The sequence below is a fragment of the Nanorana parkeri genome, unplaced genomic scaffold (assembly GCF_000935625.1).
Source record: "Nanorana parkeri isolate BGI_ZX_2015 unplaced genomic scaffold, ASM93562v1 scaffold99, whole genome shotgun sequence".
NCBI lineage: Eukaryota > Metazoa > Chordata > Amphibia > Anura > Dicroglossidae > Nanorana > Nanorana parkeri.
In genome coordinates, this window is record NW_017306367.1 from 1,281,948 (window position 1) to 1,301,676 (window position 19,729).

Genomic DNA, 19,729 nt, shown 5'->3' on the forward strand with positions numbered 1-19,729 from the left:
TGGCCGGCGACTGCCTGAGGATCCCGACACGTGCGGCACCTCAGGCAGTCGCCGGCCAGCTAAATTTGGGGTCGGGGAGGGGGGAGCAAAAATGCACCTTGCCTGTGGAGGCACGAATCCTAGCAACGGCCCTGGTCAGATGCAATCGCTGTTCAGCAGTCCCAATATATTCAGGCAGGGTGCTGCGATTGCTAAATCCAATGTCCTGCAGGGAAGATTCCTGATAGGGAAATCAGTAAATGTTTTCTCCTTCAGCTTACGGAATGAACGAGAGGAAATTGAGTTGACCACTGATAGACATGTACTGTGAGAAGGAGCAGAAAACACTGTAAATCAGGAAGCCCAGCCTGCATATATAATGGGTAAATATTGCTTCCACCATGCATAGACATAATGGAAATTATGTCTGTATTTAAAACATTAACACAATAATAAGATTATTTACATCAAATTGTTCTTTTTACATAATAATAAGAATATTTATATAAATCCTTCAAAAGACAATACACTTCTTTTTAAAGTGATGGGGCTGCCATGCTTCTAAAAACTGTATCCTTCTACAAAATGCTTTTTTCTTGGCGGTGTTTGGTGTCAATGCACTTGAGTCACAAAGCTGAAAGAAACAAGCTGTAGATGAGTATCTGAAAAGTGTCAGAATTCCTTCTACCCTCTATATATGTTCCAGGTCAGTGGCTCTGAAAGCATTGAGGCCAATCTATCACTATGACAGACAGGAAACAAGCATTTTCAGAAGAATTGGTCAGTAGTGCAAAACCTATGACAAGTTCCCATTAATCACACAGTGCTGATGGTTGGTGTTTTTACTGCACTGAACTCATCACAAACACAATTAGGATTTCTCAATAATACTGAGGGTACCAAACAAGCATGATATGACTTGAAATCGGACGTTATCAGCTGATGTATGCTGCTCTGTCCACTTGAATAAAACCATTTGTATACTCAATACGTTTTAAGTTCAACTACTTATTTATTCAAGTGTATGATAAAGACAATGGCGGAACTACCAGGGTCGCAGCGGTTGCATTTACAACCGGGCCCTGGTGTTCCCCCTGTTGGGGGGGTTGCCCAGAGAGGAAGAAGAGGGCCCGCAGCTCCCTCATGCCGCCGCAATTGCCCCCCCACAGATAGTGCCGCACCCTCCCCCCACCCAAGCTCTGCCACCCGCAGCAGGAGAAGCAGGGCATGTACGGGCAACGGGCAGCTGTGCAGGGATGGAGAGGAGGCTGTGTCTGTCACCTGTCAGAGCCGCTACCGACATTGATGGCACCACCAGGCAGCACATTCAGCTGTTGGGAGAGGACCCTCTACACTTAGTCCCACCCCCTGGCAGCCAAAACGAAGTACTTGCTGCAGGAGTCAGGTAAGGCTGGTGTGGGTGAAGGCTGGACCAGGAAGGTGGGGAGAAGCTATTGATACCATTTACATTAGAATGTATTGCTGGGACTTGTATATGTATGCATAGCTGGTGGTATTCAGCATTGCTATATAATGATTATACAGCAATGCAGAATAGCACCAACTATGCAGGACTACAAGTCCCAGCAATACATTATATTATTAAGTAGGGAGGCACCAGTGCAAATAATGGACATTTTCACGAGTATGAGTGCTCCTACTCGTGAAAATGCCCCGATACAAATGCCAGATACTGGCACTGGCGAAACTACCAGGGTTGCGCCGGCCGTATTTGTGACCGGGTCCTGGTGTTCCGCCAGTTGGGGGGGCCCAGAGAGGACCAGAACGCTGGCATTGATTTGCCATGCGTTCAGGTGCGGGTGATCGCACTGCGGCCGGGGGGCATGCCTGCGGTGCCATTGACTTAAATGCACCGCCACGTCCCCTCCCACCCCAGAACGCAGTGAACCGGCAGCGATCCAGTGCGTTCTGGCACTGAATTGGGCCGGAACGTACTGGAACTGGTGTGAACTAGCCCTAAAAGTCTTAACATACATACTATTTAATAAAAAAATAAGGTATAAAAATCATGGGTTTTTATGGTGGTGGTGGTGGTGGTGGTGGTGGTGGTGGTGCCTTAATAGTTTTTTGCACCAGGGCCCTCAGGTTTCTGGTTACGCCTCTGGATAAAGACCAAATATATGTGAATGGATAATCCCTTTAATGAAAAGACAATACACACAGGGCACAGTTTACCAATATTTTTGTGTGATCTTACCTTGGCAGATGCGGGTGCCTAGTAAACTGTATCCCTCAGGGCAAATGCAGGAAAAACGTCCAGGTTCATTCACACACTGATGCTGGCACAGGTAACTGGAGTAACTGCACTCATCAATATCTTTGAATTTACAATTTCAATGTATTAGTAAGATACAAGCACACCAACATTAAAGAGTAATCTGCTAAGCATAATTTACATTTAAACTGGTAATAATATAATACCGGTAAAATCTCACAAATACAGCAATCATTTAATCTCCCAATATTGCTCTTTGTCATTTAGATATGAAAGAATTCCAAAATTAGAAGCCATGTGTGACCACTCCTCCTTCTCAATATGCTATGTTTGTCAGTGTGGGGAAGTGTGCACAGATCCAGCACAGTCTCCTCTGGCTCCCAGTCATTTTAAGGCAAAGGATCTACAGACCACAAATTATTCTGGGAGTATGTGTAGGAGATTACTTAGCTTGCCCATTAGCAGCAATTCAGATAATAAAACAAAATTTTCTTTATTGTCCATTGAGGGACACAGGAATTCTATAACAGGTGATGCTGCCACCTTTGGGAGGTTTGGACACAGGCAAACCAGCCCCTATAACACATACTCTACATAGCATGCCTTGATTTTTTTTTTGCAAGTGTCCTAGGAGGTTTGACACCTTTTCTTCAGCTCTGTTAAATAAAGTCTATTTTTGTTTTGCTATCTTTCTACACTGGTGACTTCAATCAAGACTTATTCACTACACTGCTGTTTTATCCTCCATGACATCAATCACGACTCCATGCTATACTGCTGCTTAGACTGGACTCCAGTAAGCATCTTTCTGGATTGGCAGCTCCTTTGTTCTAACTTTGGAGGCCATACCTGCTGGACTACAAATGCGGGGTTAGCCTGAAATGTGACCTTAATGCACTGGGCTCTGTATATGGTGCTTTCTGGACCTGAGTGTACTGTTGGTCAGTCACAGGGTACTTTCCAGGTGCAGAGCCATGCAGCAGCCCCAGGTGTGACCCTATCTCTTAAGACGGTTTGAGTAACAGGTGACCTTAGTCCATAGTCCCCTATTGGATCTGGCTGTGTTTTTCTGGTATCTTCAAGTAGTTTTTTGCAAATATTTTTTTAGGCACCTTGGATCTTCTTTATTTAAGTCTCTCGTAGCTCCAAAAGGCAAATGAGATGGATCTCCTATTCAGAGTCTGACTTTGAACCCCCTACTACTGATGCCGATTTACAAGGGGTGGTCTCAAATTTGATTGATGCAATGTGTACTACCCTGCAACTTGAGGATCAGCCTGTTCTTCCATGCCTATGGTCTTTTAGAGCTCCTTCAGCTGCTAAGATGGTTGCAATGCTTCCCTTGTTTGAGTCCTTCATCTATGAGAACTGGAAACACCCTGAAGGGTCATGGGCTCCTGATGACAGTGTGTCAGAGCTCTTTCCTTTTGAGAGGGAGTTTACCAGTCAGTGGTCTCTTCCCACCTTAGATGCACCTGTTATGCGTGTAAACATAGTACTAGATGGGTTAGAGGTGTTCTCACCTTTAGGGATTTGACAGACAGCTAAATTCTCTCCTCAAATCACAGTTTGAATTGACTCGGCCTCTCCATCCTTTTCTGGTGGTGGCCTTAATCTGCAAAACTGTCATAATGAATAGGCTTTTTAGCCTTGACTGTAATAGAATTCCTGTGTCCCTCAATGGACGAAACTGCAGGGCCAACATATGAGGCCTTTTGTCTCATTTGTTCAACCCCGGGCAAAACTTAAAGACATAAGATATTAAATATTTTCAATGATAAAACCAGGTTATGAAAACATTTACACCAACACAACCACATTTATTTCTCTATATGGTGAATGCTATCTTCTGAAGAATGGACCAATCAGATTGTGTATTGAATCAGCTGAAGACTGAACCCTAATTAGCTATGCTGAAATAACAGTATATAATAACATAACACAGCATAGGGTTGCTTACCATTGCAGGTATAGCCATCATGATCCAGCTCGTAACCCTGATTACAACGACAGAGAAAGGTGCCATAGGTGTTATAGCAGCGCTGTTGACATGGAGCGCCCATTGAGCATTCATTGACATCTGTAAATGATAAGAGCACTGTGAGTAACATATTCTTTTAATTAAGGCAATAAACATGAGAAATGTTTTTTAAAATGTGTCTCATTGTGTCTTGCACAATAAATGGTTCAGCATAAGCTTTTCTGGAGGACTGCCAAACCACACTTAGCTGTCTCTGAGTTTGACATCTCAGAATTCCCACCATTTTATGCATGACTTCATAGCCCTTTCTCTGCCAGAAATACTCTCCAGGGGCCTGTTATGATGACTCTGCAGAGTAGTCTATTTCCGCTGGTCCTTTCCAACACTTCCACAAACTCATGTAGCATGTACAACTCTGCTACTTCCTGAAATCTCTTATTCCAACTAAACAAGACCCTATTTTCCGTAACCTTCCAAAACCATAATTCAACCATGTTGTAAATTGATGATTATATAATAACCTTTAGCAAAGTCTGCTAAATATCAAGTCCTCTATATAGCTATTAAATCTTATGTAACTGCTTTTAGTTAAAAATTATTGTTTAAAGAATGCAGATATTTCTTGTTACCATCCAAACTGTCTTCTAAGCAAAGGAAAGAGAGTTATAAGAAAAGATACTGTGTTTTACATCTCATGGCTTAGTGGAAAGATTACAACCAACGGCAGAAAGGAACAAAATAGTATATTTCTTTTAATTGAAAATGGAAGAAAGAATCTTTTGTATAAATATATTCCATACAAATATATTCATACATTATTATTATAATTAATAATATTATTCTAGTATCCTTTATCCTTTCTGTGCATGAAAATGTGCCTAAAAGGGCAAAGAATGATGATTATCAAAATATATAGAGGTTGGGGGTCTCTGCTGATATGGCACAGGGTAGCTGGGGGTACAAAGCTGTTTTGTAGGTTGGTGCAAATGTAGAAGAAGGACCAGGTGATAATAGTGTGTGTGGGGGGTATGTTCTAATGGGGTTCCCTAACTGATTTTTCTTGTATTGTCACTTTAACAAATGTATTCTGTTGCAGGCTGACAATGCTAAGCCAATGCCTCCCAATTAGCAGCAACGTAGTTAGTATGGTGTGTGAGCTCCTTCAGGCAGCCATTGGGCCATCAGCCAACTGAAGGAACATGAAGAAGCAGGCTCACAACACTGCTGCTAATTGAGAGGAAGTGGCTTAGAATTGTCAGCCGGCAACAGGAAGTGTTGTTACTGTCAGGATCTCCGGGTAAGAAACTTTGCAATTGATTCCCAAAAATCATTTGCTTAAGAAAACTGTATGAGGCATGATGCCAAACATAATGAAAAACATATTTTGGGTTTACATACACTTTCAACCAGATTTAGATCCTAACTAGATTACATTTAGTTTGTAAAAGCACTGTATATCATACACAATTATAATTTTCCCATGAAATACTGCTTTCACCTTCTTCCATCCTTTTTGTCTCTCGGAATCAGCCACTACCTGTCTATATGCATACACTCGAGGATCAGCTGCACATTTTTGGCCTGGAAGAGCTTCCTGACAAAAGTGGACCATGCTTGTGCAATGTGTGCTAGCATGGTGGGTTGCAAGTGACAGAGTAACAATGCAGAAGCACAGTTGGGAAACAGTTGTTTTCCAATACCAGGAAGAGCCTGAACAAGGACCTTCATGGCAGGTGCCTGGTAATATTTTAATGAAAGCTTTAAAAAAAAATGTTAAAAAACGTTTCATATTACATTAACTTACTAAAGCTTATATCTACTTTAAAGAGAAACTTTCATGAAAGAAACCTTATCTCGTACTCCTTACTTTGCAAACAATGATAGATAGATAGATAGATAGATAGATAGATAGATAGATAGATAGATAGATAGATAGATAGATAGATAGATAGATAGACATGAAACTCCAGCCAAAATACATACAAAATTCTTACAATAATATACTTCATTTTTACCTTACTCCCTGTCCCAGTGACTGGGTCACTAAGACAGGACATGAATGGAAATCTCTCCAACAGGAACATAACGTGAACATTTGAAATAAAGGGGTGAAGGGTTAAAACAGAATTAAAACCCTGATAGACCTACTAAGCGTACGCGTGCACATGGGGTGTGCCGGGTGTGTGTTGGCACACCCTAATCATCCTGAGCCCAACACTGAAACTGCAACAGCGGGCACCGTGTTTTAAGTCACTGAGTGGGTGGAGAGATCACAAAGACCCCCCTGTGACTGGCTCAGCGATACAGTGCACAGTAGCACTTGACACCTACATTCCTCACATAACAGCCACAGTCCTTAATGCCTGGTGCTGCGAGGGAGCATGGCTGCGGCTTCCCATCCAATCAGGAAGCCTGGGCGGGCCAGGCTCCCTGCGTCATTACTGCACTTTCGCTGGAAGAGGTAGGGGACAGTTGGAGATGGGAATCCGGGATGCCTCAGGTCTGTGTATGTATGTAATATATATGAGATATATGAATCTGATGTTAAATACAAACCTTTACCTAACTGTGACTTTACACAAGCACTTCCACTATCCCATGTTTTGACAGCACTCTGGTATCTTGCCTTTCAGTGGCGTAACTACCACCTCAGGGGCAGAGAGAGTCAGGAGGCAGGGGCCCAATAGCGCCGGTCCGGCAGCAGAGGAGGAGGCCGGGGCCCAACATCGCCGGTCCGGCGGCAGAGGTAGAGGAGGCCGGGGCCCAGCAACGTGCTCTGGTGGCAGTGGTGGAGGAGGCTGGGTTGCAGCAGCGGGTGGCTCGGGCTGACTGGTAAGAGGAGCTGCATGTGCAGGGAAGGGGGCCCAGAGCAGCCTACCTAAGACCCTGCAGAGCCCACCATAGAGAGTCTCAGGTGGGCTGTGCAGGATCTATGGTGGGCCCTGCAGGGTCACTTGTATGTGCAGGGTCTCAAGTGGGCTCATCAGGGTCTTAGGTGGGCTGTGCAGGGCCTATGGCGGGCTGCGCGGTTTCTCAGGTGGGCTGTGTGGGGTCTCAAGTGGGCTTTGTGGGGTCTATGTTGGTCTCTACAGGGTCTCAAGTAGGCTCTGCAGTGTAACTCTCATGTGGACGGTGTTGGGTCTCTGGTATGTCTGGGGTCCTCAGGTGGGCTCTGCAGGGTCACGCTCAGGTGGGCTCTGAAGGATCACTCTCAGGTGGGCTCTGCAGGGTCACTCTCAGGTGGGCTCTGCAGGGTCACTCTCAGGTGGGCTCTGCAGGGTCCCTCTCAGGTGGGCTCTGCAGGGTCACTCTCAGGTGGGCTCTGCAGGGTCACTCTCAGGTGGGATGTGTGGGGTTTTAGGTGGGCTCTGCAGGGTCTCTGGTATGTGCGGGGTCTATGGTGGGCTGTGCAACATCTATAGCGGGCTCTGCTTGGTCTATGGTGGGCTCTGCAGGGTGTCAGGTGAGCTGGGGCTGTGTGGGGTCTATTGTGGGCTCTGCAGTAGTAAGCAGCGGAGTGATCTCTTCTTCAGCTCTGACGTCAGAGCCAGCAGGAGCAGAAATGAAGACACGGAGACAGTGCAGGTATGGGAACGTATTCTGGAGGGGTGGTTTGGGGGGCCCCATACACAATATTGCGGTGGGGCCCTGTGATTTCTAGTTACGTCCCTGTTGCCATTGAAAGTATTCTACCTCCAAAAGCAGATCAAGGTTTTATTACATGACCTCAACAGTCAGATGCTGGTTGTAAGATTACATTTCTGTGGTTTTACACCAACAATTTATTTTCCAGCTATACTAATGTAATGCTGTTGAAGACAAAATGTATGGAGACTGTAGAAAAGAGATGGTGCATGCATGAAAAGACACCATCATGAAGGATTGTTCTTGCTACTATTCCTCCTTCACCAAAGATGTTTATATGTTTTGCTAATATGCCTGTATCTGCTATGATATTTCTCAGTATTGCTGTTAGTCAGTTTTGGATTCTATATTTTCATATTTTGTATATTGTTTGATTGTTGTAAACGTCTGTAAACTCAAATAAAAAGTTATTGAAACGAAAAGACATCATCATTTGCAGGACCCTATTCATCTGTCAAAACAAATAAAACATTTTGAGTTTCTTACCTACACATGAACGGTTATTAGATGCTAGTTGAAATCCCGGCTCGCACTGACAGGTAAAAGATCCAGGAGAATTAACACAACGATGCTGACAGTATCTGTATCTGCACTCATCAATGTCTGCAATGGTAGAAAGAATAAAGCATTAAAAGGAATCTAGGCAGGAGGTTGTGGCTCTACAAAACATGGACATCAAGCTCTGTGACTAGCCTGTTTTAGGGGCGCTTCTTTCCCTTACAAGGTTCCAATAATGCCACCCTTGTGTGTGCTAGTAAGCTGTGTGTGTCTCCACAAACAAACAGACAGACACAGCAAGGCAAGCCACTCAATCCTCCTCCATCCTCTCTTCTCAAAGCTAGTAGATGGACAGCTCCTGGAGACTGCTCTGTCCTTTGTGATCTTGTATTACACAGGAAGTTCAGGGACGCGGAACTGAGAGAGATGGAACCAGGTATTCTGATAAATGATGATTGTAAATGCTTGTGCAAAAATGTAAAGAAATGCTTTGCAGGGCAATGTATATTTGTTTGACCTGGAATAAATAATTTAAAAAGTTTGAGAGTTTGGTACCATAAAGAGTAAACCTAGGTACAGACGTATCGAATTTCGGCTGGTTCTGAAACCAGCCAAAATTTGCAAGGTGGGTGCTGCTGTTGGCACCCTTCTGGCCGGCATCCCTCGATCAGCTGGTTGAAGAAGCCAGTTTAAAAATTCTCGGCTGGACAGAGCTGGCAGCCAATCAGCTGCAGGCTCCATTTGGGTATTCTGACAGGGGCTGGTGCCGCTGCAAAAAACAATAGAAACAGCAGGGGATTCTCTGATCAAAGCTCATAAGCGTTGATGGAGAAATATGTTATATTTTCTTCGTTCAGCCCACAGGTTGAACAAAGAAAATATATGTGTATACCCGGCTTAACTTTAGGCAAAAATCAAACACCCTTTTACTCCTCTTACATATTTATTAAATAAAACCTGTGATGAAGAATTTTGGGGGATGCCAACTGCTTGTCTCCTTTTAAAGCATTGAAACTAAACACACCAAGGAAAGCAGAGTTTTCATAAGGAGGTCAGCAATGTCAGTTTCTGCATTTCATGACTGCTTCCCATTAAGAAATCATTTTTATTTAAATATTTAGAGTAAAACTGCCTAAAATCTATTTGATCTTCCCACAATCACCTACACAGCACATATCCAGCTGACAGAGTGCTGTAAGCCAATCTGGCTATATTGCATTTGGCAAGCAGTGGGAAGGTGGAGAGAGAAGAAGAGGTATTTAGGCAAATTTTAGAAGGCGGGACCAACTCCAGATGATGCTGCTATTACATAGTCCATTAATAAGGTAAGTGGCACAGGAGCTGCAAAACTGAAATAGTTAATAGTGATGGCACTTGTCTGACTATGCAGGCATAAGTGCCCAGATCAAGTCTGGTAAAATTACAAATATTTGGGCAGGTTAAACAGCTCACATATAAATATTTATTTTAAACCTGAACTCTGGCTAATTTTCCAGCTTTTGTTCCCACATTTGTAGCAAGTCATCTCCCGTGTTAAAACTGAATTCTCTCAATTCTCCGTAAACTTGAATCTCTGCATTATAACCTTTTGAAGCTGCAGCAGCTATGTTGAGCCCACCTCTATTTCCTGTCTAAATTACCTCCATCATTCATCAATAACAACTCCGCCCTGATCCACACTGTTGTTGTTTACAACTTTTAGCTTTCCCTGCCAGCAATCATTTTGTTCCCAGGCTTTATGAAAAAAACTTGTTAGAAAGACAACCAGCAAATTAGCAGCCAGGAAACTAACATTGTAGGGGGAGGTCAGGATTCCTGATCTTGCTCCCCCCCCCCACTAATTTAAGGGTTAAACATGATGCACACTGTGTACTACCTAGTGAATAGACAATTTGTTTTGTAACCTTTTTAATATAGAATGCATGAGGTTTTTATAAATGCCTTCCACAGTTAAGTGCTTAGTGAAGGCTTAACAAATTCCCATTATGAGGCCATGAGGCCATTTCATAAGTATGTTCAGAATTATAATTACTGACTAATAAAAACAAGTTGTTTGATAAACAAATCTATAAATAACATTTACTGTATAAACTTGAAATTTGCTTTAGATACTGTAAGGGCAATATATGTACGCTAGCACAGCTAAGTTTTGGAAATTATTGTACATGATTATTAATAAAGAACATTTTATTTTAGTGTTGAACAGAGTGGGGAAGGGTTAGAACCTCTTTTTTTATTGAGGCTGGTGGGGAGATGCAACCACACCATTTGTTTTGGCAACCATTGCCAATGGAATAGAAAGAGAGAGGAAGTCCAACATTTCATGGCATCACCAGCATCATAGTAGTGGGGAAAACCTTACAATTGGGTCAACTGGTCAATAGGGGATTTTGCCTTATATTAGGGAAATAGCTACTCAGTTCCTTTTATGCCCCCGGAACAGGAAGTGAAGGAAAATCATTCAAATGTGAAAACCTGAAAGAGGTTTTAACGCCAGCCAAAACAAAACAAAAAATTGCTGGAGTTGTACTTTATTTCCCATGGAGAGTACGTCACACACTTGATAAGCAGTTGTTTCAACACTATAGCAAAAGTAATGGAACAGCAGACGGAATTGGCGAATCTAGGTAGAAGATCTTTGATCAATTAAGATACAGTAAAACATAGTTTATGTGCCTGGAAGGACATAAAATAAACGTAAAAATGGGTGACTATATAAAAGGTCTAAACTCTTTCTTCCTTTTTATAAGAGGAAGTTGTTTAATAATGTATTGAGCCTAAAGCCCATAAGCAGAAATAGACCTTCTGTCAGATAGACATTACATAGTTACATAGTTACATAGTATTTGAGGTTGAATAAAGACATATGTCCATCAAGTCCAACCCATTGTGTGTGTGTGTGGGTGTAAAGATCCTCGCGTCATCTCGTTTTTAGGAGTACTTGTACCCCTGTATATTACCGTTTCTCAGGAAATCGTCCAAAAGCCTCTTGAATGATTCCAGACTATTAGCTGAAATCACTGCTTGCGGCAGTGAGTTCCAGACCCTAACCGCGCGAACTGAGAAGAATCCCCTACGCCCCTTGTGTTTGAATTTTTTTTCTACCAGTTTTAGGTGGTGTCCTCTAGTCTTTGTTACGGAATTTATCGTGAAGAGTTTATTGCTAATGTTGCTATGACATTGTACCAACAACCTCAATTTTCCTGTTACAGCTGCTGTGCAGGGATGCTAAATGTGAACAACCAAAAACTGAGGAGGACCCCGGTCCGGACACGGAACGATCGCCAACCTGCGCTGGGGTATGGCTTGCAATGGATGCATCAGCCATGGAGGCCAGCACATCCACTGTCTGCCAGCCTTAACCGAGCATAAGTCGGCAGTCAGTCCATGTTCAAATCGCAGGCCGGACCAGAGCGGATAGGGCCTGGGGGCCATAAAATGCCCAGCCCTGATGTAGAGGTTGAATAGTAGGACATCATTTATATATTTCTGTATACCACAAATTGTTGCAATGTACTTCAAGTTATGAGGTATGGCAAGGCCCACTCTGGAAATGCCTTTGCTTATCAAATTAGAATTAGTTTTGGAGAAATTAAATATGGAAAGGTAGAAAAAGCTTCAAAGAACCAGCTGTGTGCAATATTGGTTATAAAACAAGAAACCGCAAATCCAGCAGGGAAAGTATCAAATGGTCATAGCAATATACATGGTTATACTTACCTACACACTCATTTCCAATCTTCCTGTAGCCATCTGGACACTTACAATGGAAGCCACCTGGTATGTTCACACATTCCTGACTGGGCAGACAGTCATCTATTTCATGGGTACATTCATCTACATCTGTGAAAAGAACACAGTACCATGTTGGTGGCAAATTCTGATAGTTATTGGCTTTTCCCTCGGATTTCAATTTCTTGTTATATTGCCTAAACTTGTTGTTGGGTTGCCACATTTAAAATATGATACTTCTACTTTATTTAGGATTATTTAAGAATGAACATGAGATTTTGACAAATAAAGTATGTAACTTATTTACTATCCTAATTTAATTTAAACATTTTGTAGATGTGCTTTGGAAAAATGTAACCAAACATTCAACATCTGAATACAATGTAGAGAAAACTCTCCTACGCCTCATTTCAACTTTACTCAGGATTTAGAACATGTGGTGTCTCAATTGTAGCATGACAGTTTAGTGATAAACCTTTGATCAAATCATCTTTCTGCCCCTCTTCTGTTGATAGTAAACTGTCTTTTACTATTTTGGAAGCTCTCTAAGCTCCCCAGAGGCTTCCTGATATGTACAGCTAGAACGTCATCACTGTTTTCTAAATGGCACAGAAGAGTGAGGTGGGTGGAGGAACAACACCGGAACTGATGTCGATTATAGACAGTGTTTTGATGCAGCGAGGAGCTGGAAGTGTGGCTCCCAGTGTACATATCAGGAGCTCGCAGTGGAGCTTTGAGAGATCCTGAAGTAGTCAAAGAAAGACATTGGGAGGAATTTATCAAAACTGGAGCAGACAAAATCTGGAGCAGTTGCCCATGGCAATCAATCAGCTTCTCTCTTCAGTTTGTTCTGTTGCTTGAAAATTAAAGAGAGATGCTGATTGGTTGCCATGCATAGCTGCTCCATATTTTGTCTGCTCCAGCTTTGATAAATTCCCCTCATTGTGTCTTTTTGTGTCTGTTTGTGTATTGATTAAAGATGAAAAAAAAGCATAAATGTTTCTATGCCTGGAGTAATAGCTGTATGCACTGGCACAATGTGCAGTATTTATATTGACACAAATGTTTCAATAAGTTAAAGGGTAACATGCACTCTTGCTGTTATTTAAAATAGAGTTTGAAATCCCTGAAAGAAAAGGACCATGCTCAGATTCATTCCTCCCTTACCTACACAAGTGCCCAGTCCTTGTGAGTCGGGCTGGTACCCATTTGGACATGGGTTATTTCTTTGATCAGTTCCAGCACCACCATGAGGGCTTCCAACGGGTCCAGGATCAGGCTGGGAATCACTAATTACAGAGGCCGAACGAGGTAGGCATAGATAACCTCCATAATGATTGATGCACTTCATTTCACCCTTGCAGGCATCAGGGATTGTCACACATTCGTTGATATCTGCAGAAGTTGTAGATAAAGTTGGTAAGGACTAAACAGAAAAAAAGGCAGTGAAGCAAAAAAAAAAAACTGGACCAAGCACACCAACGTAACAACCAATTAGATCCCTTGCTTCTCCAAAAAGTTAAACCTCGCTGGTACTGTGGAAGCATAATACTGCCCTAAGACATCAGAGAGAGTAGTGATGACATCACCTATATTATCTATATCAGGGCTAAAAATTTCAGGTCCTGAGCTACGAGCCAGGCCTTCAAAGTTACTCGCCACCAGATGCCCTGCATAACACAAACACACACAGGGCACAACAAGCACACAGCACAACACACAGCCACAGCACAACGCACAGGGCATTAAGGGCATTACACATACAGCCACAGCACAATGCACAGAGCATTACACATACACATTTCATCTGAAAACATCAGCAGTTTCTGTAGTGAGTGCTTCTTCCCATTGAGGAAATCTTGAATGAACAGACTGTGATGTAAATCATAGCACGCTCATTCATAACTGGGGACACATAGTACTATGTGTCCCCAGTTATTTACAAACACTGGAGTGATCAGACGATCGCTCCAGTGTTTGTCCTCACACGGAGGATCTGTAAATATCAATGATATTAACCGATCCCCCGCTCTGCCACGCACAGAGCCGCTGTCATCCTGAAACTGACAGGATAATAGCAGCCCCGATCTCCTCCCCGCTCGGCCATCCTGACAGCTGGGGGCGCGGCTTCTCTCCCATTCACCGCTCCGCCATCCTGACAGCAGGCAGCGCTCCCAGCAAATCCCAGCAATACATTTATACACCAATGCAGAAGAGTATATGAATTTGGCTCAGGGCTTAGCGACCCAATGGACTCTTGGATTAGCGACCCGGTGGACGCAGGGATTAGCGACCCGATGGACGCAGGGATTAGCGACCCGATGGACGCAGGGATTAGCGACCCGATGGACGCAGGGATTAGAGCCCTAAGCCTGTCTGACTTGAGCATGGGACACTCCTTGGCATCCTGAGGTGGCAAGTCAAAGTAGGCCTTTTGGGGCTCCGACATTCAAAAGGGTGCTAACACATCTGCCCACTGGGTACCTCAGATAGCCTCTCACTTCCCACTACCCTCTCAAATATGCAGAGGTGGGCTTCTACATCATCCTCCAGGGACAATTTCTGTAGCAGCTGTCGAGATGTAAACGTCAGCCCATGTTAAGTTATTTGCCTCTTGAGGTAGCTGATTAGTCTTCTGTTGGTTAATGTTTGCCAACAATAGTTGATTTACAAGTACCTTTATTTTTAATTTTTTTATAGGTGTCTGTCTCTATAAGATGCTGCCCCCATCAGAGCACCATGCCGAAGTATATTGAATGAACAGGAACACTTCGTATAGAGGATTCCTGTTCATTCATAACAGGGGCTGCAGAAAAAGAGATTGAGGACTGTGTCCTCAATCTCTTTTTCTATTTTAAAAGGGAAATTATATATTATATTGACTGTGATATTGGCAATGCTCTAGATTTCCTTATTCTAGTGTGCAGTAGTATAACGTACCTTTACAATGCTGTCTCTCTGAATCCCACTCATAGCCATCTGTGCATTCCTGAGAAATATAAGGAAGAAAATTAGGTAAAATTTGTTCACCAACATGTGAACATTGAACACATGTAGAGGAAAAAACAGCACAATTTTAAATGTCCTGTTCTGCTTATTTCGCTCGACGACATGGAGTTAGGACCTGTCTTCTAATGCTGAAAAGGCATTCAACCGGATTAGCTGGACCTTCTTTTTGGTCTTGGTCCAGTTCTTAGAACACTCATTATATCACTTTACTCGTCGTCTTTGGCCCGTGTGTTTGTTAACTGGGTGAGGTTGGACCCCTTTTCTATCGGGAACTGAAGAAGACAGGGCTGCCCTCCCTTCCTACTTTGATTTGTTTTAGTGATGGAACACCTAGCTGAGGCTATTCAACACAATGAGTCCATACATGGTACAGTGGTACCTCGGTTCACTAACGCCTCCGTTCACAAACTCTGCCTCGGATGATGAACACGATCGCGGCCATCTTCCCTGACACATGGTCATGACTTCCTGTACTCGAGATTGCGTTCGCAGACAGGGCTGAGCACACTTACTGTGAAGCTTTTTTGTGTGCTTTGTAGCACAGTACTGTACAGGAGGACTCAAAATGTCAGGTCCTGAGCTACAAGCCAGGCCTTCAAAGTTACTCGCCACCAGTTGCCCTGCATAACACAAACACACACAGGGCACAACGCGCACACAGCACAACACATATACAGCACATTGCACAGGGCATTACACATACAGCCACAGCACAACGCACAGAGCATTACACATACACATTTCATCTGAAATTAATTTTTAGTCTTCGCATATGTCTAATAATATGCGTGGGGGACTCCCCGCTCGGCCATCCTGACAGCTGGGGGCGCGGCTTCTCTCCCCCTCACCGCTCGGCCATCCTGACAGCAGGCAGCGCTCCCTCCTGCGACCCCCCAGGGGGGGGACAGACGAGGGACTGCTGTCATCATGTCGGTGAGGAGGAGAGAGGTGAGGAGGAGAGAAGCCGCCCCGAGGAGGAATTGAGTGCCTGACTCAATGGCTTCATTTCCACTCGCCCCCACGCAATTTTCACTCGCAAATTTCGAGGGGGCGAGTGGAAATTTTGAGCTCTGCTGTACAGTATTACTGTATTCAATCCAGCATGGCTCCCAAGAAAGTGCAGAGCAAGCATGGTGGTAAAAAAAGCGCAGAGCATTAATGAAGGTGACAAGAATGTGCAGAGCATTAATGAAGGTGACAAGGATCTGCAGAGCGTTATTGAAGGTGACAAGAATGTGCAGAGCAAGAATGGTGGTAAAAAGAAACTTGTGGTCATTTTTTTTTTCTTTCATATTGTTCTGATTAATCTGATTTACATTGAACCCTATGGGAAAATGTGATTCGGTTCACAACCAATTCGGTTCACGACCAGAATCGTGGAACCAATTAAGTTCGTGAACCGAGGTACCACTGTATTTAGACGGGTTTGGAGCAACGCAAGCTTTCTTTATATACAGGCAATCTGCTTTTATATTTGTCAGCCACTTGTGAGCTTGCCATCTCTTTTTGGAGAATTCTGGCGTTTTAGCAAATACAGTAATATCTCCATTATCTCCATCCTATGATTTCAACTGGTGGCCCTGCCTCCTGGGACTACACACATGTCTAACCTCAGTTTTGGATACACCTAATCGAGTTCATGTAGATCGAGTACACCTGATTCATATCATGTTGTCAGTTATATATTTGTATGCTCATATCCCTCTCTGTAGTTATTTCTGTATGTACCTTTGCTGCATCTCAATAAACATAGATTCAACCATAAATGTCCTGTTCTGTAGACCATACCAACCAATCAGATTTCATCTTTTGCCAGATCCAAGCAGATTAAATATTGTTAGATGATTTCTGGTTGCATGCCATTGGTTATGCCACTGCACAGATTTCTTCCTGTCCTATTGAATACCTTAGCTGTGGCTGTGCATATTGATCATGTTTTGTGCAGAAAGTAATACTCTTTTTGTAGTTTGGCATAGCTATTGCACTTATACTTTTACTAATGCAAGTAAAATAGGATCATTTCTAATCCAATGTCATTTTTGGACCATGCATAGGGAAGTTTTCCAAAATATGTAATTAACTACTTGAGGACCTTGAACATTGGAGATACACCTTAAAAAAAATTAACAAAGTTTCTAGGGCACATCTCTTGCTTCTCTCTTCCTGCCGTCTTGCTGTCAAGATGACGGGAACTGCTATGTACTAGATAGCAGTAGCCCCTGTGTAAGAATGACCAATAGTCTGCAAATGTCATTGAGTAGAGCAATATAACAATGTTTTGTTACATTGTGTATATACTGTTTCCTTCATATAACATCAGTTATAGAATCCTTACCATTAAAAAAAAAAAGATTTAGAATAATTATATTGCTATTTAACCTATTTTTTTACTCTTAGTTAATCCCAATCAGCCCTATGTAGGTTTGATTTTTCTATATCTATTTTTTTAACTATTATTTAAACTTATTTTAGATATATTAACACTACTTATTTTAAACCTAATGTTGGTCAAAACAGGAAAAATACATTATTTTGTCTAAAGATTACATCAACAAATTAAAAAGTATTGCAAGATAATGTTGCCATGTTTAGTAATGGCAGATTACCATGCCGTTACCATGTTTAGTAACGGCAGATTACTAGCTCTCCTTTACTTCCTGGATTTCAGGCACATGTGACTAGGACATGTGACCATGCACATAATTTCAGGGGAGGAAAATGCTTTTCCCTGGGATCTCATAAGATCACAGATGAGATTTCCCAGCAATGCTCTGCTGATGACAAGGCAATCCCAGTGTGCATTGCTTTGGCAAACTGAAGTCATTTTGCCATTTCAAAGCAGGAAGTGAATGTTCTGCAAGTGTAAGTATTTTAAAATCACGGCATTTTACACCTGACATGTTATTATTAAACATCACACATAGAGGGATGCATTGGTAGAATTTAATTTTTGAGTGTTTAGGTCCACTTTAAGTAATGACAAAGTTATTGCTGAATAAATGAGCCCATAGCAGAAATGCAAAATTGGTCAAGTCCATAACAGGTATACAGGTAGGATCAGAGGCGTAACTAGTGACCTCAGGGCCCCGATGCAAGAATCCATGAAGGGCCCCCCCATCTTCTTCACCTCCGCCCAGTAAAAAGAAAGCTCCGCCCCCAGAAAAGAAAAAATCTTCCTGCACATGAACAGGAAGGTACCAAAATATCACAATTGTACAGGGGGGTCAGGGCCGGGACCGTACAAACTAACTTCACATGTAATGTACGGCCGCAGCGGACCCTGCAAGCACCATTCACGGACACCCGTGTCCGTGTATGGACACCTTGCTGATCCATGGGGGGGCCCTCTTCTTCCTCGCTGGGCCCCCCCCCAGCAGGCGGAATGCCAGGGCCCGGTCGCAATTGCGACTGCTGCGACCCTGGTAGTTCCGCCAGTGGGTAGGATAGTTGATAGTTTCCCTATTTGATCCACAAGACCATCACTATTTTATCCTGAGTGTACAATGCCGGCCCAAGATCCTTATAACAGCTTGAATGATCAGCATTTACAGGAATACATCCAATAGTATCTAGTAGTAGTATTCTAGTGTCAAAAAGATAAACAAATATAGACACTGACATGTTCAAACCACACTTCACCCTAGTGAAGTTTCGGGATATTTTGGGATATTTCAAGCGCATTTATTGTGCACTTTATTTCTATTATTATTACATTGTAATAAATAATTAAATAACTATACAAGTCACCATAATGCAGAATAGGTGGGGCTCTCAGGTGGCCAGTGCGGGCTCTTAGGTGGCTAGTGTGAGCTTTCAGGTGGTCAGTGGGGCTGTCAGATGGGCAGTGCGGGCATTGTAAGAGCCGGGGGGGCCCAACACCTTTTCTGTGTAGGGTGACTAGTCTGGTCTCCCCCCCTGTAGTTTTCTGCAGGCAGCCTGTTAGGTCCCTCCCACAGCTCTGCTCTCCGTACAGCACAGTGATGATGTCACCACTACTTTTGCAAAGTAATCTTGGTTTGCAAAGGCATTTGGTGCACAAGTGGATTTTCATCCTTTGTGGCTATTGAGCAATACATTTAAGCAGAGGCGTATCTACTGCAAGACAAACTAGGCATTTGGCAAAAAACGCCACCCCCAAACCAGTCAGTCGGAGCCCTTATCTGCCATTATGAGAAATAAATAAATGATCCTTACCCAAATCCACCGACAAGCTCAGCCTCCTCTCCAATGCTGGCAGAAGTGAAACAGTGTGCATATGTTACTATTTAAACAGGCGCTCGCTGTATCTAGCTTCTGACAGGATAAGCAAAATCCGCAGTGGGCTTCCTCGCTAGGCTAATAGTGCAACCTGTCAGAAGCATGTGTGCTGTATCCAGTGACTGACATGTTATGCAAAATGTCTTAAACAGGATGGGGTGGGGCAAATTTAGATTGGGGGTGCCTGAGTTTAGTCCTGCCTAGGGCAGCACAAAACCAAAATACACCACTGCATATCAATGAAAGTTGTTGTGCCCAGAGTTTAGGTTTAATTATTTTAATATACAGCTGACCACATGCAATTCCCCTGTATACTGCGCAGGTTTATAGTTTAACAGTTGTGTACAAAAAACAACTAACGGCGGGGCCGGGGGAAATGTGCCATGATGAAT

General features: G+C 43.1%; 1 protein-coding gene across 1 annotated transcript in view; it reads right to left on the reverse strand.

The window, feature by feature from the left end:
- Positions 1 to 19,729, reverse strand: part of EFEMP2 (EGF containing fibulin like extracellular matrix protein 2) — a 42,896-nt gene that overhangs the window by 13,668 nt on the left and 9,499 nt on the right. The window contains exons 3-8 of the mRNA XM_018552861.1: positions 15,012 to 15,060; positions 13,239 to 13,466; positions 12,060 to 12,182; positions 8,328 to 8,444; positions 4,176 to 4,295; positions 2,198 to 2,317 (exon numbers count right to left, since the gene is read on the reverse strand). Of these exons, the coding sequence (XP_018408363.1) occupies positions 2,198 to 2,317; positions 4,176 to 4,295; positions 8,328 to 8,444; positions 12,060 to 12,182; positions 13,239 to 13,466; positions 15,012 to 15,060 (757 nt within the window). The remainder of the gene's footprint in view (positions 1 to 2,197; positions 2,318 to 4,175; positions 4,296 to 8,327; positions 8,445 to 12,059; positions 12,183 to 13,238; positions 13,467 to 15,011; positions 15,061 to 19,729) is intronic.